The 18,064-nt window shown below is 35.3% G+C and overlaps 1 protein-coding gene across 1 annotated transcript; it reads right to left on the bottom strand.

The window, feature by feature from the left end:
* Positions 1–227: 227 nt before the first annotated feature.
* Positions 228–11,306, bottom strand: LOC123562825 (transmembrane protein 11, mitochondrial-like). The gene is made up of 2 exons (XM_045355426.2): positions 11,277–11,306; positions 228–3,415 (listed from the first exon to the last, which is right to left on the bottom strand). Exons 1-2 carry the CDS (start codon positions 11,300–11,302, stop codon positions 2,911–2,913), a joined length of 531 nt encoding a protein of 176 aa, XP_045211361.2. The 5' UTR covers positions 11,303–11,306; the 3' UTR covers positions 228–2,910.
* Positions 11,307–18,064: the final 6,758 nt, after the last annotated feature.

Below are 18,064 nucleotides of genomic sequence, written 5' to 3'. Positions count from 1 at the left end.
TGATAACAGACATCCAACAATCCCAATTCTAAAACTTAACATGAGCATTTTGTGCTTGTGTTAGCTAAAAGGTTCTGGTGAGCTATAAACACATTCTGCCTAGTGCAATCAAACCTATAATTTTGGTATGCTGGATGAGCAAACTATTACATGACATCATACATAACAAATTCTTGCTGTATAAAACACCAATACGCATGGCTGACCTAGCAATGAAATAAAACAAGAAGTGTTGATTTTTATTCAACCTGCATACTTTAATATGCAAAGTTCTCCATAAAAATAACCTGAATTAAACTGACTTAGTTTAATATTCCAAGTAAGGTACCATATATGTTAATAGTTATATTGATGTTGACATTCTTACAATATAAACAGAATTATAGAATGATTTAAAACGACTTTTCTACCAAAGGTAAAACAAGAAACGCGGCAATGCCACGAAACCAGGTTTTCAACACTTTTCATAAGAATAAAAAAGTATACTGAATCACAGTGCACCACTTTAAAGCACAACCCTAACCCTAATCCTAACCCTAACCAAACCCTAACCCTATTTTTAGTAACAATGACCTTGACCCTGATCCCAGAAACCCCAAAATCAATCCCAAGCTACAACTTTATATAAGTTTTCTATACACCAAGTTTCATCATGATAGCTCATTCCTAAGTTAAGTTATTGACCGGAAACCCTTTTTCTATTTTAAGTAACAGTGACCTTGACCTTGACCCCAGAAACCCCAAAATCAATCCCAGCCTTTGTCTTGATATAAGCTACATACATACCAAGTTTTATTTAAATATCTTTACCGAAACATAAGTTATTGACCAGAAACCCTTTTTCTATTTTAAGTAACAGTGACCTTGACCTTGACCCCAGAAACCCCAAAATCAATCCCAGCCTTTGTCTTGATATAAGCTACATACATACCAAGTTTTATTCAAATATCTTTACCGAAACAAAAGTTATTGACCGGAAACACCGCCCGCCCGACCAACGACATACCCCAATCTAATAACTCAGGTTTTCATTGAAAACCTGGTTAACAAAATGCTGAGTGCACTACTAATAGAACCATATTTTAAATACCACGTACTGCCCTTCAATGATCAAAGGTTATTAAGATTTGTTTCAAGATGAAAAACTGAGGTGCTACTGAAACTTAACAGACTTTAAAAATGCGTTATGTAACAATAACAAGGCAGTCTGAAAGACAGCTAAATTCCCTGCCACTGCTATGGATAGTGAAAGGGTGCACCTTTGACCTTTAGCTGTGACCTTGACCTTGAACTGACATGGCTGACTCATGAATTCTGCACAACGTCTTGATGAGGTGATCATTTGACCCAAGTTTCATGAAAATCCTTCAAGGGGTTTAGGAGATACAGAGCTCAAATCTCTGACCTTCAGTTGTGACCTTGACCTCGAGTTGACATGGCTGACTCATGAGTTCTTGATGAGGTGATCATTTGACCCAAGTTTGATGAAAATCCTTCAAGGGGTTTAGGATACAGAGTGGACACAAAATGGAAGGCTCAAACCTTTGACCCCAAGTTGTGACCTTGACCTTGAGCTGGCATGGCTGACTCATAAGTTCTGCACATCGGTTTGATGAGGTGATCATTTGACCCAAATTTTATAAAATTCCTTCAAGGGGTTTAGGAGATATAAAGCGGACACAAAATGGAAGGCTCAAACTTCTGACCTTCAGTTGTGACCTTGACCTTAAGCCGGCATGGTTGACTCATAAGTTCTGCACATCGCCTTGATGAGGTGATGGTTTGACCCAAGTTTGATGAAAATCCTTCAAGGGATTTAGGAGATATAGAGCAGACACAAAATGGAAGGCTCAAACCTTTCACCCTAAGTTGTGACCTTGACCTTGAGCCAGCATGGCTGACTCATGGGTTCTGCACATCGTCTTGATGAGGTGATCATTTGACCAAAGTTTTATAAAATTCCTTCAAGGGGTTTAGGAGGTATAGAGCGGACACAAAATGGAAGGCTCAAACCTTTGACCTTGAGTTGTGACCTTGACCCGACAAGGCTGACTCATGGGTTCTGCACATCGTCTTGATGAGGTGATCATCTGACCCAGTTTCATGAAAATCCTTCAAGGGGTTTAGGAGATATGGAGCGGACATGAAAGTGTTACGGACAGACGGACGGAAGGAAGGACGGAGACCATTCCTATAACCCCCCACCACTTGTGGTGGGGGATTAATAAATATGGCTATCACCTTTGTGAGAAAGGTCAGATTCAATTATGAGAGAATGTAACAAACAAACATAGAATATGCAATAGTTAAACAGTATGATAACCCAACAACTTTTTCTTCACTAACTGAAACTTATACAAAATACAGATCTATATAGACAAAAAGAAAGCTTATTGCATTTACACATACACATTCCACTACACACAATTCCACTGTACATGCAAACTCAACTGAATTAAAGAACAAAGAACATGTCAGCTTTGACAACATTACATAAATTCTGACATGTTAAACATGAGTTTGCTGAAACAACGTTGCAGTTATCAGTCAGAATAACTATTTGAGCCGTGCCATGAGAAAACCAACATAGTGGCTTTGCGACCAGCATGGATCCAGACCAGCCTGCGCATCCACGCAGTCTGGTCAGGATCCATGCTGTTCGCTATCAAAGCCTATCGGAATTAGAGAAACCGTTAGCGAACAGCATGGATCCTGACCAGACTGCGCGGATGCCCAGGCTGGTCTGGATCCATGCTGGTCGCATACCCACTATGTTGGTTTTCCCATGGCGCGGCTCATTTGTGCTTGTACACACTATCTTCATTATTGTTTAAAGGCACTTCCAGTTGAACATTCAATTATCAAAACCTGTTTGTGATTAATTAAAATGGTTGCTATGGTAACTCAACATTAAGATTTAATCCACTTATAAAATCTGTAAGCACAAATTATTCCCGATATTATCGCAATGATATTGTGTAGTTTTTTCCTGCGTGTGTCGTCTCTGCGTACCAGAACTACAGGTGTAACTGTGCTAAGACTACCAAGAATTTTCTCTAGTTTTGGTAAATTGTCTTCCACTTGATACTTGCAACACGGGTCATACTGCCATGACACTGCATAGATACTGGCACAAAATACACTAAGAACTCCACATGATATTATAACAAAGTTCCTAGAGCTATCCATGTACTGTACAACTCCACTCACAAAGCCTGTAACTACTGATGTTTTATGTAAACAGTTTCCTACTTTAATCCATCTTGCCGTTTCATCACCAAGATTTCTAGGTTCAATTACAATGAATTCAGCATGCACATCTAATGCTCTATCTAACTCCATTTCAAAATCTTCGTCTGTAAATTCTTCAGTGTCTTGTTCACGTATGACAACATACTCTGGTGGACCCCCAGGTCTGAAAAGTAATTGAAGTAGTAACTTGTAAGACTTTACTTTTAAAACAAATCTGTAGTTAAGAACTAGAAATTTACTATATCTCTAATCTCTTAAAAGCTCTACAATTTTGACAAGTAAGAACAGTCTAATTCAACAAGCGTGTGAAGTCTGCCAGGGTGAGTAGAACAGCTCGGAGTCAGATTATTCTTAGAATAGTCGAGCTAAAAACTGTGGCAAAGAAGTTCGTACTGGCTATCACATATGCATTTCAGTGAATTCATTACATTAAATATCAAGATATTTGGCACACAGAGGGAATGAAAAGTTGTTATAAATCATAAATATACTTTCGTCTTAATTAGTAAGAATGTCACCACAATTATCTTTAATGTTAATTCATCTATCCAAGATCTAATTTCGCATGAATTCAAGGACAACTTTAGTAGAAGTCCATTAGGCAATGCTACATGTGAAATATCTAAGCTCTAGGGCTTCTGGTTTTTGAGAAGAAGATTTTTTAAGATTTTCCTATGTAAAATCAAGTGACCCCTGGGGCGGGGTCAATTTTGACCCCGGGGTCATGATTTGAACAAACTTGGTAGAGGTCCACTAGGCAATGCTTCATACCAAATATCTAAGCTCTAGGGCTTCTGGTTTTTGAGGAGAAGATTTTTAAAGTTTTCCCTTTCGGTTGTCATGATTTGAACAGATTTTGTAATGGTCCACTAGGCAATGCTACATGTGAAATATCTGAGCTGTAGGCCTTCTGGTTTATTTTTAGAAATTTTTTGAAGATTTTCCTATGTAAAATCAGTGACCCCTGGGCTGGTGTCAATTTTGACCCCGGGGGTCATGATTTGAACAAATTTTGTAGAGGTCCATTAGGCAATGCTACATGTGAAATATCTAAGCTGTAGGCCTTCTGGTTTATTTTTTAGAAAGATTTTGAAGATTTTCCTATGTAAAATCAAGTGACCCCTGGGGCGGGGTCAATTTTGACCCCAGGGTCATGATTTGAATATATTTTGTAGAGGTCCACTAGGCAATGCTACATGTGAAATATCTAAGCTCTAGGCCTTCTGGATTATTTTTAGAAATTTTTTGAAGATTTTTAATTTTTCCTATGTAAAATCAAGTGACCCCTGGGGCGGGGTCAATTTTGACCCCAGGGTCATGATTTGAACAACTTTAGTAGAGGTCCATTAGGCAATGCTACATGTGAAATATCTAAGCTCTAGGGCTTCTGGTTTTTGAAAAGAAGATTTTTTAAGATTTTCCTATGTAAAATCAAGTGACCCCTGGGGCGGGGTCAATTTTGACCCCGGGGTCATGATTTGAACAAACTTGGTAGAGGTCCACTAGGCAATGCTTCATACCAAATATCTAAGCTCTAGGGCTTCTGGTTTTTGAGAAGAAGATTTTTAAAGTTTTTCCTTTCGGTTGCCATGGCAACCAGAGTTCTGCATGGAATTCAATTCTTTGAACAATTTTTTGTAGAGCTTCACCCAAGGAACATTCCTGTGAAGTTTGGATGAAATTGGCTTAGTGGTTTATGAGGAGATGTTGTTTAAAGGAAAGTGTGGACGGACGGACGCCGGACGGTGAGCGATCACAATAGCTCACCCCGAGCACTTTGTGCTCTGGTGAGCTAAAAAGTCCCGATCTTTCATCATTTGTTTGGTTGGCGCATGATTACAAATTTAATGTTAGTAGGTAGGGCTGTCATCGATAGAAACGATATCGATGTATCAACGATATTTTTTGGTCGATCGATTATTGATTCCCATTTTCAAAAATCGATATTTTACAGAGAGAAAAAACAACTGTCTAGATAAACACTCAGACCCTCTAAAACAACTTTTTCTGCCTGCAAAAATGTGCCGAAAGTAACGGAAGTTGTCAAAAAAGGTCATGTCTAAACTTGTACCGTAGCAGTCTTGCACTACCTATATGGGTAGAAGTAAAAAGGGCTCAACTTCAGAATCTATTTGCAAAAAGTTACTTTGTCCTGTCTTGAAAGGTCGCTTCGTTGTTTGTGCATGTAAAAACATAGAGTATATATACTGCTTCTACGTCAATCTCAGCTTTTTACTTGTTCACGTATAGCTGATCACTCAGTAAAAGGTACAGAATTTAGCTAGTGCCCGTAACAATAACAATCAAAGATGGCCGAAGAGGAAGCCGTCGACGGCTTAAATAGTTGAAAAACAGTCAAAAGACGGAAGGAAAAGCTTTGTTTGGGTTCGTAGAAACACAGGGTGTTGCTTAAACATGCCTTTCAGTACAACAAACAAACAGTCAAACACTACAAATTTGAGGCCCATTGAAAACTTGGGCAGAAGTTAAAAAAGAAAAAAAAAAAAACAAAAAAAAAAAAACACGCGGTGCCAGTACCTAATCTGAATGTAAACTTGTGCAAGGTAAAAATTAAGACAGGGTATGAAACAGGCTAAAAATAAATAAAAACATTGTAAATAAATAAATAAATTAATTTAATAAATAAATAGATATCTGTGGAAGAGAAATGCAGAATTTTAGCTGTTTGAAACCCAACTCCAGTGCCTGGTATTATAGTTTACTAGGTTATAAAGTAGGATAAATGCAAAAGAGGAGTGAAGGCACAATGAAGATCTATAAAAGATTTCATTAATTTTCATTTATTTTATTTATTTCGTAGATACAAATACAACACAATCAAACAGTAATATAAAAAGTAGGCAAAAAAAAAAAGACATAACATTAACAAGAAGGTATATAGCATGCCCATAAACAAAGAGATTGTTAATCTAACTTAATAATCGATATATCGATGTATTGTCGATATTTGTCTTCAGATATATCGGTATCGTCGATATGCAAAAGACCCAATCAATGACAGCCCTATTAGTAGGCTGTGATGTCCATGAAGCCATGTAAAGTGATAATTTTGATGACACGTTGGTTTTATTTTGTAATTGTGAGTGATCGTTAAGTGATCAGAAAGATCTGACAGTGGGATGTTATAAAAAAGTGATTTTTTATTTAGATTAGAAAGTAAATCATACTCTACAATAAGGAAATCTAAGGTAAAATACTCCTTTTATTTCGTTCACTGAAGAAAACATGGCAGACATATTTTTGTAAAAGAGCGGTGCACGTGTGATTTGTGTAACACAGTTTAACGACGTTTTCTTAGAAAACTAACGGTCAGCTCATTTACACTGACATATCCTTGACTGAAGAATATATATACTGTATATACAAGAGAGACTTATGGTACCAAATACTTACCCCGAAAATTTCTATGCATTTTCTTCTAGTGCACTGTTGGGACATGTTTTTGAGGAATGCGGGTCAGGACGGCCCAAATCCAAAACGGTCCAGACCAAGACGGCCTAGTCCAGGACGGCCCAGATATATTAAATATACCGTAATATACCGTTATGACAAATTAAAGATGCTATTTTGTAAGATCATAGTTGATTTAGAATAAAATTATATTAAGGGACAATTATTTTTTCTGATTGATTGCAATTCAGTATAATTATGTTCGCAGTTTGATTGGTCTCTTCTCTTAAAGTACACCGACTGTTTATTGATGTGCGTAATTAATCCTATTATAATCATCTGCATAATGCTTCTATCACTATAAATGAATTAATTACTTTTAAGTAATTACTTATATCGCGATACATTCTTAAATTTATTTGACGGTCAAAACCGTTTAAATAAGTTATGTCAATTAACATAATTATCTATCTTTTACGGGCATTTAATTGATTAAAAAATTATTTTACTTATCACAGTTTTTACCGCGATATCTTTAATGTATTAATTTAGATTAGTTTGAGTAGTACAAGCGTGAAAATAAAGCTGTAAATTAGGTATAAAAGCGTAGTATTTTTTTCAGAAGCATCCTTATTTCCAGAGTATTTTTTATAGACTACGCATTATATTCATTTATTTAAAGTGCTCAATTTAGCTAGTTTATAACCACTATAATTATGGATTATCCGTGCATTGTGTGTAGTTCAGAAGTGAGGCCACGCCAGCATGCCGTAGCCTGTGATAAATGTGCGAAGTGGCAACATAGAACATGCAATACAGGTAAGAAAATTTTCTTAATAATAATAAGCATATTTTTGTATAAATACCGCGATACACTCATGTGTACTTTTTCAATACAATATTTGTGAAAGTTACTTCTCTTTATATGGAAATTATAGGGAAATTATTCACGTGCATAACTTTAATAATCAAAGGATGTCATCAAATTCTAAAACCACTTGATGTCTATAAGCTTTACCCGTGCACAGCAATAATAATCACGTGACGCCGTAATAATTGGTCACATGTATCATGATACTGATTACCTTACGGTTACAGGTATGATAAAATTTGGTTTCACGTTTTATTCTGTCTTGATTATAATTTTTGAATATATAACATATATTTGATATTTTTTGTGTGTGTGTGTGTGTGTGTCGCCGAGAAGAGCCAAAGACGCTCGACTTTGAGGTAGGCAATAGTCTGTTATTCATTTTAAATTACTTTATAATACTTCTTAAAAGAATAAGCTTCCATATAGATACATTTGTCCGGTTCGAATCAGCAATCTCCGTCATCTAATGTTGAGTACTCATTACACACACATTATCATCACCATCATCTTCATCATCATTTGTATATGTATATATAAACATTTGTTGTAGGTTAACCTAGAGTACCTGCAGTGTGACGATTTCCTTGTGGACGACATTACATTTGAGGGGCAGCATCACTTCGTGTTTTCTACGCCTTACCAGCTGGAGTTACTACGCAATGCTCGTCGATGGTATATGGACGGTACATTTAAGGTAAATTTTGTAAACTATATTAAGGATACTTCCTCTTATGGTATTCATATTCATATTCTTATTGTAAGTTCGTCGCTTAAGTGGTAACAAAAGAGTTCTTGTACACACTGGACGCACATTTGTGGATTTCAATTACAAGTCCATTCAATACAAAATAAAAATACCAGAAATTTGATTTTGACAAATGTTAATAATAATCGCTTTTCACTTCTTAATTGCTAAAATAAAATAATTTATTTTTGCTTTTTAAGTGTCTAATGATCGTATCTATATAATGATATAAAATAAATTTAAATAAGATACAAAAGTTAAAAAAAAATATGGTTTATTTTCGTACTTCCTATCCATATTTATTTATCTTTTATGGGCATTTCAGGGGTTCCACTAGACCTGAAAACCCAAGAGTCCCAGGACCCTTGGGCCCAAATTTTGAAGGGTCCTTTTCCAAAATACAGGAGTCCTGTCCCAACACGTCCATATAATTGATTATATTTTTTTATTTAGTAATTCGTAGATCTTTACCTATATTATAAGAAAACAATAAACCCAAGATCATGTTACAGCATATTAAATAAAAATGTCAGTTTCAGGTCATATATTGTAAACTAATATTTATCAAAATTCATGTTATTTTTATTAGGTTTTTCTTCTAAGTTTCATTTAATTTTTAATAACAGAACAGTGCTATAACACTCTATATAAAAGTGTATCCAAAATGTACTGTCCGGATACTGGTACACTTTCGGAATGTCATCGGAAAGTAGTTTTTGCTCAGTTTACTTGGCAAACCAAAGAGCTATAAAATAAATAGATTGGCAACTTGAAAGGCATACAGAGCAAATCTCGCCAACCTCCCGTGACAAAAAAACGAGATCTCGTTACCGGAAGTGGCGCTTTCTCCACGCGCCATTTTGTATGCGAAAGCAATTATTCATCGGTAAAATAATTATCACCGTATGACCACGCTTCTTTCGATGGCAAAAAAACCCCCTGTACTTCATGTCTTAAGACCATTTCTCATTAAACTAATTTTGTTTTAGAAGCTAACATGTATTTTAAATGTAGTTTTAAAGGTACAAATTGTAACTGCATGCTCGCCGATGTTTGTTTTTAGTAAGATAACGCCGAATCACGCTCTGACACGAGCTCACGCGAGATTACAGCCAGTTGCCATTCTGTGTATTTTATACTTCTTTGGGCAAACTAAGCTAAATCAGAGATAGTTCCTCAAATAATGATGCTACTTATCATTAAAAACTGCATTGAAAGTCAGTTTTTTTAAGGAATTTTGGAAATATGCATTATGACATCGGGTGTAATTAGACTCGTGAACGGACATTCTGAACTTATTTTTACTTTCAAAATTCATCTAAATTTGTGAAGCTTCTTGTTGAAATTACGGTATGATCACTAAGCAATGGTCTAATTTAAAGTTTGCATGAAAAAATCTTGCAGGGCACTTTTCACATGCTCGGTAATCAGCTGCTTACGATAATTTAATAATTGGCGCCTTTTTTGACAGTACACGGGATCAATACGCTTTATCAATTATCTTCAACACTTCATTGATTCTTGTTACCTACCGGTATGTGCACTCGCCGTGACGTAACTTGCTGATAAAAAAAATCAGCGAGGCAAGTCTACAGGAGAAAGGGCGGGATTAAGCAGAAGATCAAAGGCAGGAGGGCATGACCGCGTCAGTGTTTATTTTGGAATACACGTGTCTATCGTGGAAATAGTTTTACTGAAGGAAATGAATGATAAGAGAAAGGATTATCAAAGGAAAATGCCTCCGGGTCCCGAAGGACGCACAGGCAAGTATCATGCCGGGTCCTTTGAGCGTCTTTTGAAAATCTCCCGGGTCCGGACCCGGGGTCCCGGGTCAAATGGAACCCCTGGCATTTAATTGCTTTAATTGCTTTAAAAATTGCTTTAAAAATTAATTAATGTTCTGAATCATTTTATAGGTGTTTTTTCATGTCCTGCCCTGTTGTCCAACTATATGTATAATAACATTTGTTGTCATTTTTGCTATGTAAATAAATAAAACATAAATAAAAAGAACTATTTGAAATTCTTGGTTATTCTTGGTTATTAATAAAAACTGGTCCGTCATGGTATGGGCCGTCTTGGTTTTGGGCCGTTTTGGTTACAGACCGTCATGGATTTGGGCCGTTTTGACCCGTCACCGTTTTTGAGCGTCACTGATACTTTATAGCAAGCTCGAAGAGAATCGAGCTTTACGGTAACGCAAGTATAATTTCACACTTGGTGATGGATTTGAAAAGTTTCGTCGGAAGTTCTTAAAAAGCGGACAGGTGCTCACAGGAAATACTTCTTTCCGGAGTGAATACAGAACTTCATTCAATTGCTAAAAACAATAATGAAATTATGATTTCCATTTGTTTGAAAAAAATATTATTTTCATTTAAAAGATCAAGCATCGGCCAGAAAATGGAAAAAAATGTCATTAATAAGCAGAAAGAAACGGGAACGCGGTAATGACGTCACCGTGACACCGGCTTCCCATAAATTTTGCAACGTATGATAGGAACCCGTATGATATTCACTGTTATAGGCATGGTGACACTAAATGTAGATTTTTTTCAAGTGAAAAGGTTCTCCTGAATTCTAGCGACTAGTGAATAGTTTCTTTGTGACAAATAAATGATGCATAGTATTTTTAGCTAAAATCCGATTTCTTGAGCTCGCTTTGAGGCTTTGCCTTATTTCATGTTAATTTATTCGGAGATAGATTTTCTTATAATTATTTGTTTCTTTTTGATCCCGTGCATTTCTCGCGTTGTTACAACAATCTCAGCTTTACATAGGAATTTTGCTCTGTCAAAATAGCATAGGCCTTAATGAGCGTCTAAATGACAAGGAATAAAAGAGAAAAAAAAACGGCAGTAGATCTTGTCAAAATTCAGTTATAATCAGGTCAAACCTTCGTCTTAACATACAATTTATCACACTTTTACCTCTAAAAGTTAAACTATATTTTCAAGCGCTAGAAAGAAAAATTTATTCAAGAATATAACCTACCGAGAACTGGCAGTTGTGACCGCCATTTTAAATAAAGGGAAGTAACTGAAAGTTTATGTTAAATACCAGTATCCGGTACGTGTTTTTAATTCGGTCTCACTTCTCATATTTGTCATAGCCAGGGACATTAAAATACCTGTCTTATGCTCATAAATGACATTGAAACAAACTGAAACAACAGCAAACAGCAACAAGAACAACAACAAAAACACCAGTTCAATAATTCATCTATTCAGCCATCATGTGGAGTAAAATATTCTATGACATTACACTGTAGCACACCAATCACAAACCTTCAGATAACAGCAAAAACTCAAAACGTCAGCCGAAACCATCAAATTATAAATATCAATATATACAACATTTGAAAATAGTTGCTGTGAATTTCCAGTCTGTAAAGAAGAACAATTTAGGATCTTTATCTATGCTAGCTACAGTAAAACCTGATGTAGTACTTGGCAGTCCTGTGCGAAAATAGGACCTGCTTTACAGCTGTAAAACGTCTGTAAAAGACATGTATTTTGAAATATATGTTCAGCTGTTAAAGACCTGTAAATGGAGAATTACCAGAAATACAGTTGAAATTTACAGATGTAAAAGAATGCACACAATTACAGGTCTCAAAAATACAGCTGTAAAAGTTTTAGTTTAAAGTTACAGCTGTAAAATGGCCATGTCCCAAAATTACAGCTGTAATTTTTTTGGAGGGAAACATGAGTACTGTCAGCCATCTGTAATGTATTTTGGCGGGATATAACTGAAATTCACAGAAAATTGTGAACGCATTGGTCGAGCTGGCCAAGACGCTTTCCCATGGACGTGAAGGTCCCGGGTTAGATTCCTGGCTACTCCCATTGCGGTTTGTCCTTTGGGCAAGGCACTTTATCACAATTTACTCTTTATTTGAAACTGATAAGTTTAAAGGAAATATTACCTGTACGAACTTTAACAGCTGTAAAAGACCTGTATTTTGGTTTAAAATTACAGTCATGATTATTTCAAATTTACACCTGTAGATTTTATACAACAACATTGATTTTAAAACTATATATATTTCAATTTACAGCTGTAAAACGACTGTAAAACAGGTCGAATTATGCAAATGAGATACAGCTGTAAATATATTACAGCTGTAAAAATGAAAAAAGTTACAGATGTAAATATGCCTAAAAGTTACAGCTTTAGAAATATTGCAGGTGTTGAAAAAGTGAACATTATTTTTTAGGGACGAAAGCAGAGGTACAAAAAGTTTTAGGATGAACTGTAATTCTCTAAAAGGGTAGCAATTACTACAAAAATGGCGAAATAAATGATCTAGTTAGTCAAGAAAAATATCTTTACAGTATAGCAATCGCAAAATTTAAGAGTATAATACAAAGTAGAAACTATATGTATCAGATCTTGTTTATAAAACTTCCTATGTCATTTGTTTGGGATTTTTACTTTTCTACCCTGCTTTTCTTAACTTTACCGTGTAGCTTGTCACGTTTCTTCACCAACATTTTAATTTCAAAATACAGCCATGAAAGATGTTGTTTACAGGAAACAATTTTACTTAGTGTAAGACTTGAAACTAATTCTTCTAACTTATTCTTAAAGGAGTTCCATAAATCTTGTACATTCAAAGTTTGCAGACAATTTTGAGTGTTAAAATTTTTTAAGCCGTTATATAAAATCTATAGGTGTAAAATTGAATTCTAACACGACTTGATTCATTTTCCTATTCAACAAAGAAGGCTGAAAGTTGTGTGTTATTTAAGAAATAATATATCTCATTTAGTGATTTGTCGCTGAATAAATCATTGTTTGGAGTTCAGATGCGAAGGAATTATATATCACGAGGGCGCAGCCCGAGTGATATAATAATACGCATCTGAACGACAAACAATGTTTTTATTCAAAAGCAAATCACTAAATGAGATATATTATTTCGGTTGTAACACGTTAGCAAGGACTTTAAAGTACATCCTTGACGGCATTCATTAAATATTTGCCTGTTTTCAATTGGTTTCTTTTCCAGCGCGCCGCTATGCTGTTTGACGCTATGACGTAGTAAGTGTGACGTCAGAACAGTGAATTGTTGTATAATAATTCACTGTTTTCAGCCTTCTTTGTTTAATAGGAAAATGAATCGGATCATGTTAGAATTCACAACAATTCACTGTTCTGACGTCACAATTATTACGTCATAGAGTAAAACGGCATAGCGGCGCGTTGGAAAAGAAACCAACAAAAACAGGCAAATATTTGATGGAAGTTGTCAATGATATACTTAAAAATCCTTGGTAACGTGTTAGAATCGAAATACTATATCTCATTTAATGATTTGCTCTCGAATAAAATCATTGTTTGTCGTTCAGATGCGTATTAATATATCACTAGGGCTGCGCCCTCGTGATATTATTCCTTCGCATCTGAACTCCAAACAATGATTTATTCAATGACAAATCACTGGATGAGATATATTATTTCTTAAATAATCATGACTGTAATTTTGAACAAAAATACAGATCTTTTAATTACAGCTGTAAAATTTCGTACAGGCCAGTGTTTTCTAACCTTAAAAATATTAATCTAGGCCCTAGCTATGATTCAAAAGAAAACTTGACATGCTTACTCGAATATATGAATAAAATTGTTTGTAGTCCCGAAGAAAACAAACATTTCTGGGCTTTTATAAAAAGTTTAAGAAAGGATTCTTGTGGCGTTTCTCCAGTAAGAGAAAATTGTGTTTTAAAATCTAGTGCCAAGGATAAGACTGAAATTTTAAATAGATAATTTTCTTCTGTTTTCAAAAATGATCCGGATCATAAACTACCAAACCTTGGACCTAGAGTCCATTTTCCAGCATGCCTGAAATAAGCGTAACACTAGGTGTTAGGAAAATTCTGGAAAGCAAGCTTAAATCCATACAAAGCAGCAGGTCCACATCAGATTAAACCTAGAATTTTAAAGGAATGTGCAAATGAGATAGCACCAATTTTTACTGTCTTATTCAATAAATCTCTTAATACTGGTTCTGTAGGGGAGACCGGGGATAGTTGTTACATTTTTCATATTTTATGGTGTAGCTGATGAATCAAGTAGTCAATTTTGCCCAGCTCATTATCTTTGTAAAGCTGAAGCATTGCAATTTTTGTATGAGTACAGTTAAATATGAAATAAATGAGATTTCTATGCGATAAAGGTAGCAGTATCATGTTGGTGAAATGTAACAACTTACCCCACCGTTGGGGTAAATTGTTACAGAGTCTGGGGCAAATTGTTACAATATTCATATTTACAGTTTTACATTTTACAATTTGCACTTTTACAGTTTTACAACACATCAGTTAACAATAAAACATAAAACACTTTTCAAATTGTTTATAACATGTATAACTCACATTTTCAACTCATAAATGAACTATTTCACCGAGTTGATAGTAGAACAAATTCTAAACTAAACCTTGCTTGAACAAGCAAATTCAGTGAATTTAGATCTATATCGTTTGTGAATGAGGGGGCTGAATCTCTATATTTTGAAAGGTATTTAATTTCCAAATATACACAAGATATGTACAGTAGGGCTGTGCCATGGTTTGTTGGTTTATTGACTGAGATCATTATTATTATTTCTATTTTTTTTCTTTGGGTAATAGAAAATAAGGCAATAACTCTAAAGTTGGTTAACAAAAGATGCATATTTACGACTGCCCTACTGTGTCATATTTGTATTAAATTTAATCAATATCCATCATTGGGTTACTTTGTTAACAGTATGCACAACCGCCTTGCAGTGATCTATATTTTCTATTAAATTTCATGAAGATCAATTGATGGATTACTTCGCTATGTGGGAAATTAGGGATTGTAAAACAATTAAAATGCAATAATTCTCAAGTTAACGAAATGATCCTGTCAGAAATGATAGTGCATATACCATTGCCTTTTAGTTTCATGACAATCCATCAATAAGTTACTAGAGGGAAACTCTGCTTTTGCGTGAAATCGGAGATAATACTATTTTTGAGAAAAGGTGATGTGCTAATTAATAAATAATTGAGGTTTGGCGATTATGGTTAAAATACTTTTTGAATTTATTAGCATAGCCGTAAACCTTCGCTGGGTAATAATACTCCTATATTATTTACTTAATGTAATAGTACATAGTCAAAACATCTCGATTTTTCTTTTAGATTCACACTAAAGACAAATATAGTATTGTTTGTTGGGACATAAGTGCCATTCTTTGCACAAGTGACACTGGATTGCTTTGAGCAATTAACACCAAACAAAATGATTTTCTTGACGCCACTGAAATGTTCATATCCATTCGCACCAATCGGAACAAGGAATATAATCCTCTGAATATGGTCTTCCTACTCAAATTGCAATGACATTTGTATCGCCAGAAGAATTTTGATGGTATAAGATGGCAGAGCCGAAAAAATAAGCTATGCAGTGTCATTGTAATCTTAAATAGCGCTCAGCATCGCCAGTTACATTTCGGCTATTTAAAAAGACCGACAATGTCCAGTCCGAAGAACATTTGACACCTCCCTGTTCAATCGGGCATCTGCTATGGTAAGAGCAGTGTGTTGCTTAGTTCCCCTCATCTCAATAAGGATTGTCTTCTTGTGAATTTTCTGTCTGTGGTGAACTGGTAGTAATCTCTACAGAATGGTCTGCCGTAAAGAGTTGATAGTCTGATCTACATCCAAAATTAAAGTCACTGGTTCTCGTCACCTAAATAACCTATTTGACATATCTGCAAATGTCTAGATTATTGTTAACATCTTTAGCAACAGACCTGATAGTCCGTCCTGCAACTTCATGTATTTTTTTCGGACGGGTGACATCGCAAAAAAAGTTCTAGGTAAGGTCGGACAGAAACGTATGCTTCTAGATTTTAATTCAGTATATTTGAAAGAGGTTGTGAAATGTTAAAAAAAAACATAATGTCGTTATCTTTCAAAATTGAAACACATATGCTTTTTAACAAAATAAGTAGATTATATTTTTTCTCCCAAATTCATAATAAGTAGGGCCGGCATCATTTTACTGAATAGGGTCGGGACATCGCAAACAAACATAAATTATTACCTACCGATTTACTATCGTGAACTTGTAAAACAAGCAAGCGGGGCAAATTGTTACACTGCACCAATGTACCCGTGCTCAATGTAACAACATGCCCCGACCCTACCACACGTGACAACATCTAAGATATACAACTCAAGGAAAGCATGTTACCTTAAGAGATTTTACGGATTTAAGCACAAATCATTGTTTAGTCAAACAAATTTTATAAAATCTAATATATATTTAAAGTGTGCACATGAACCGAATGTGTACGGAAAACTCAAAAATTCACTTATGTTGCTGAAAATCACGCTTTTTGGTCTATTTTCCAAATAACTGTTTTCAAGTAAACAACACGTCCGTAAAAGATGGCAACATTGAAAACAAACAAGCACGCATAATCTGTGACTTCATATGATGCGTCATCACTTCACTGATTGCATTGTAACAACCTACCCCGTGTAACAACTATCCCCGGTCTCCCCTACCCTCAGATTTGTCTGGGACATATATAACGACGGGTTTTTAAAAAGGTGAAAAATTTCAAGCTTCAAACTATAGGCCAGTGTCTGTAACCTGTATAGCTTGCAAGATCTTAGAGCAAATACTAGTTAGTCATATTTTAGATAAATTTAATATCCTGGTGGACAATCAGCATGTTTTTCGAGACTGGCGATCTTGCGAAACGTAGCTCGTGAAACCCAGCTAGTGGGTTTAATTCATGATTTAGCTCAGTCAGTACAGCAAAGCCAGGTTGGTGTTGCCATCACGGATTTCTCTAAAACCTTTGATGTAGTCCATTACGGCATTAGCCCATTACGGCATCAGGGGCTCTACTCATTCTTGGATAAAAGCATTTCTGGGTAATCGAATTCAAAAAGTTCTGGCCGATGGGGCAACAGATTTTTAGGAACAATTCAAGATAAAGACACTTTATCTAATGTCGGATAAAATATTACAAAATAACATAAGCTCATGAGTTATTTTCAAACAAACATTTGTAAAACACGAATTAACAAGGATAAAAACTCGAGCTAAATGAAAGCATATCAAATCATTTGTCTACATATCCATGACATCATGACTTTTATCCCCGAATTCGGCAGTGTATTGAGGGGGCTTTTGGCATGTCAGACTTATGTTTCTTTCTTCTCAAATTGAGATTTCTCATTTCTTTTTATGTTTATAATCTCATCTTTTTATACTATTACTTAAAAATTCTTCTACTTTTCTATTCTGTCATCGTCTTCCCAAAATCTATAAATAACTACATGATATGTATTGGAGCAAATATAAACAGGATAAAGGTTATGAAGTGAAGTATTCGTCGCTAACAAACCACTAGCGACCGACTGTGGGTTCTTACTCAGTGAAAATACAGACTAGGTGCAGACCGAGGCCCTTCCAAATGTCAACCTTTGATGTATATATTACTATGGAAAGGACAGAATATATGACACTGATTTTCCTGAGTTTTTAAACAGGTTTTGCAAGAAACCTGGTTGCTAGATACTGGTGCTTTTGAAAATCTTTTTCCTGAATTTGACTACTTCTTTAATGCAGCTAAAATCTGAAATAGTGGAAGAAATGTGGGTGGTGTTGTAGTATTTATTTTCTCAGATATCAAAATTCTTTATACAGGCTTGCAATGGGTTTAACTGTAGTATTATTAGCTTTTATTAGGTGTTAAATCCCATGTGTGTATTTACCACCTGAGGTATCCC

This window comes from Mercenaria mercenaria, chromosome 2, assembly GCF_021730395.1.
Source record: "Mercenaria mercenaria strain notata chromosome 2, MADL_Memer_1, whole genome shotgun sequence".
Taxonomy (NCBI): Eukaryota; Metazoa; Mollusca; class Bivalvia; order Venerida; family Veneridae; genus Mercenaria; species Mercenaria mercenaria.
The sequence above is the reverse complement of the archived record's forward strand: the minus strand, read 5'-3'. Positions and strand labels throughout refer to the sequence as shown.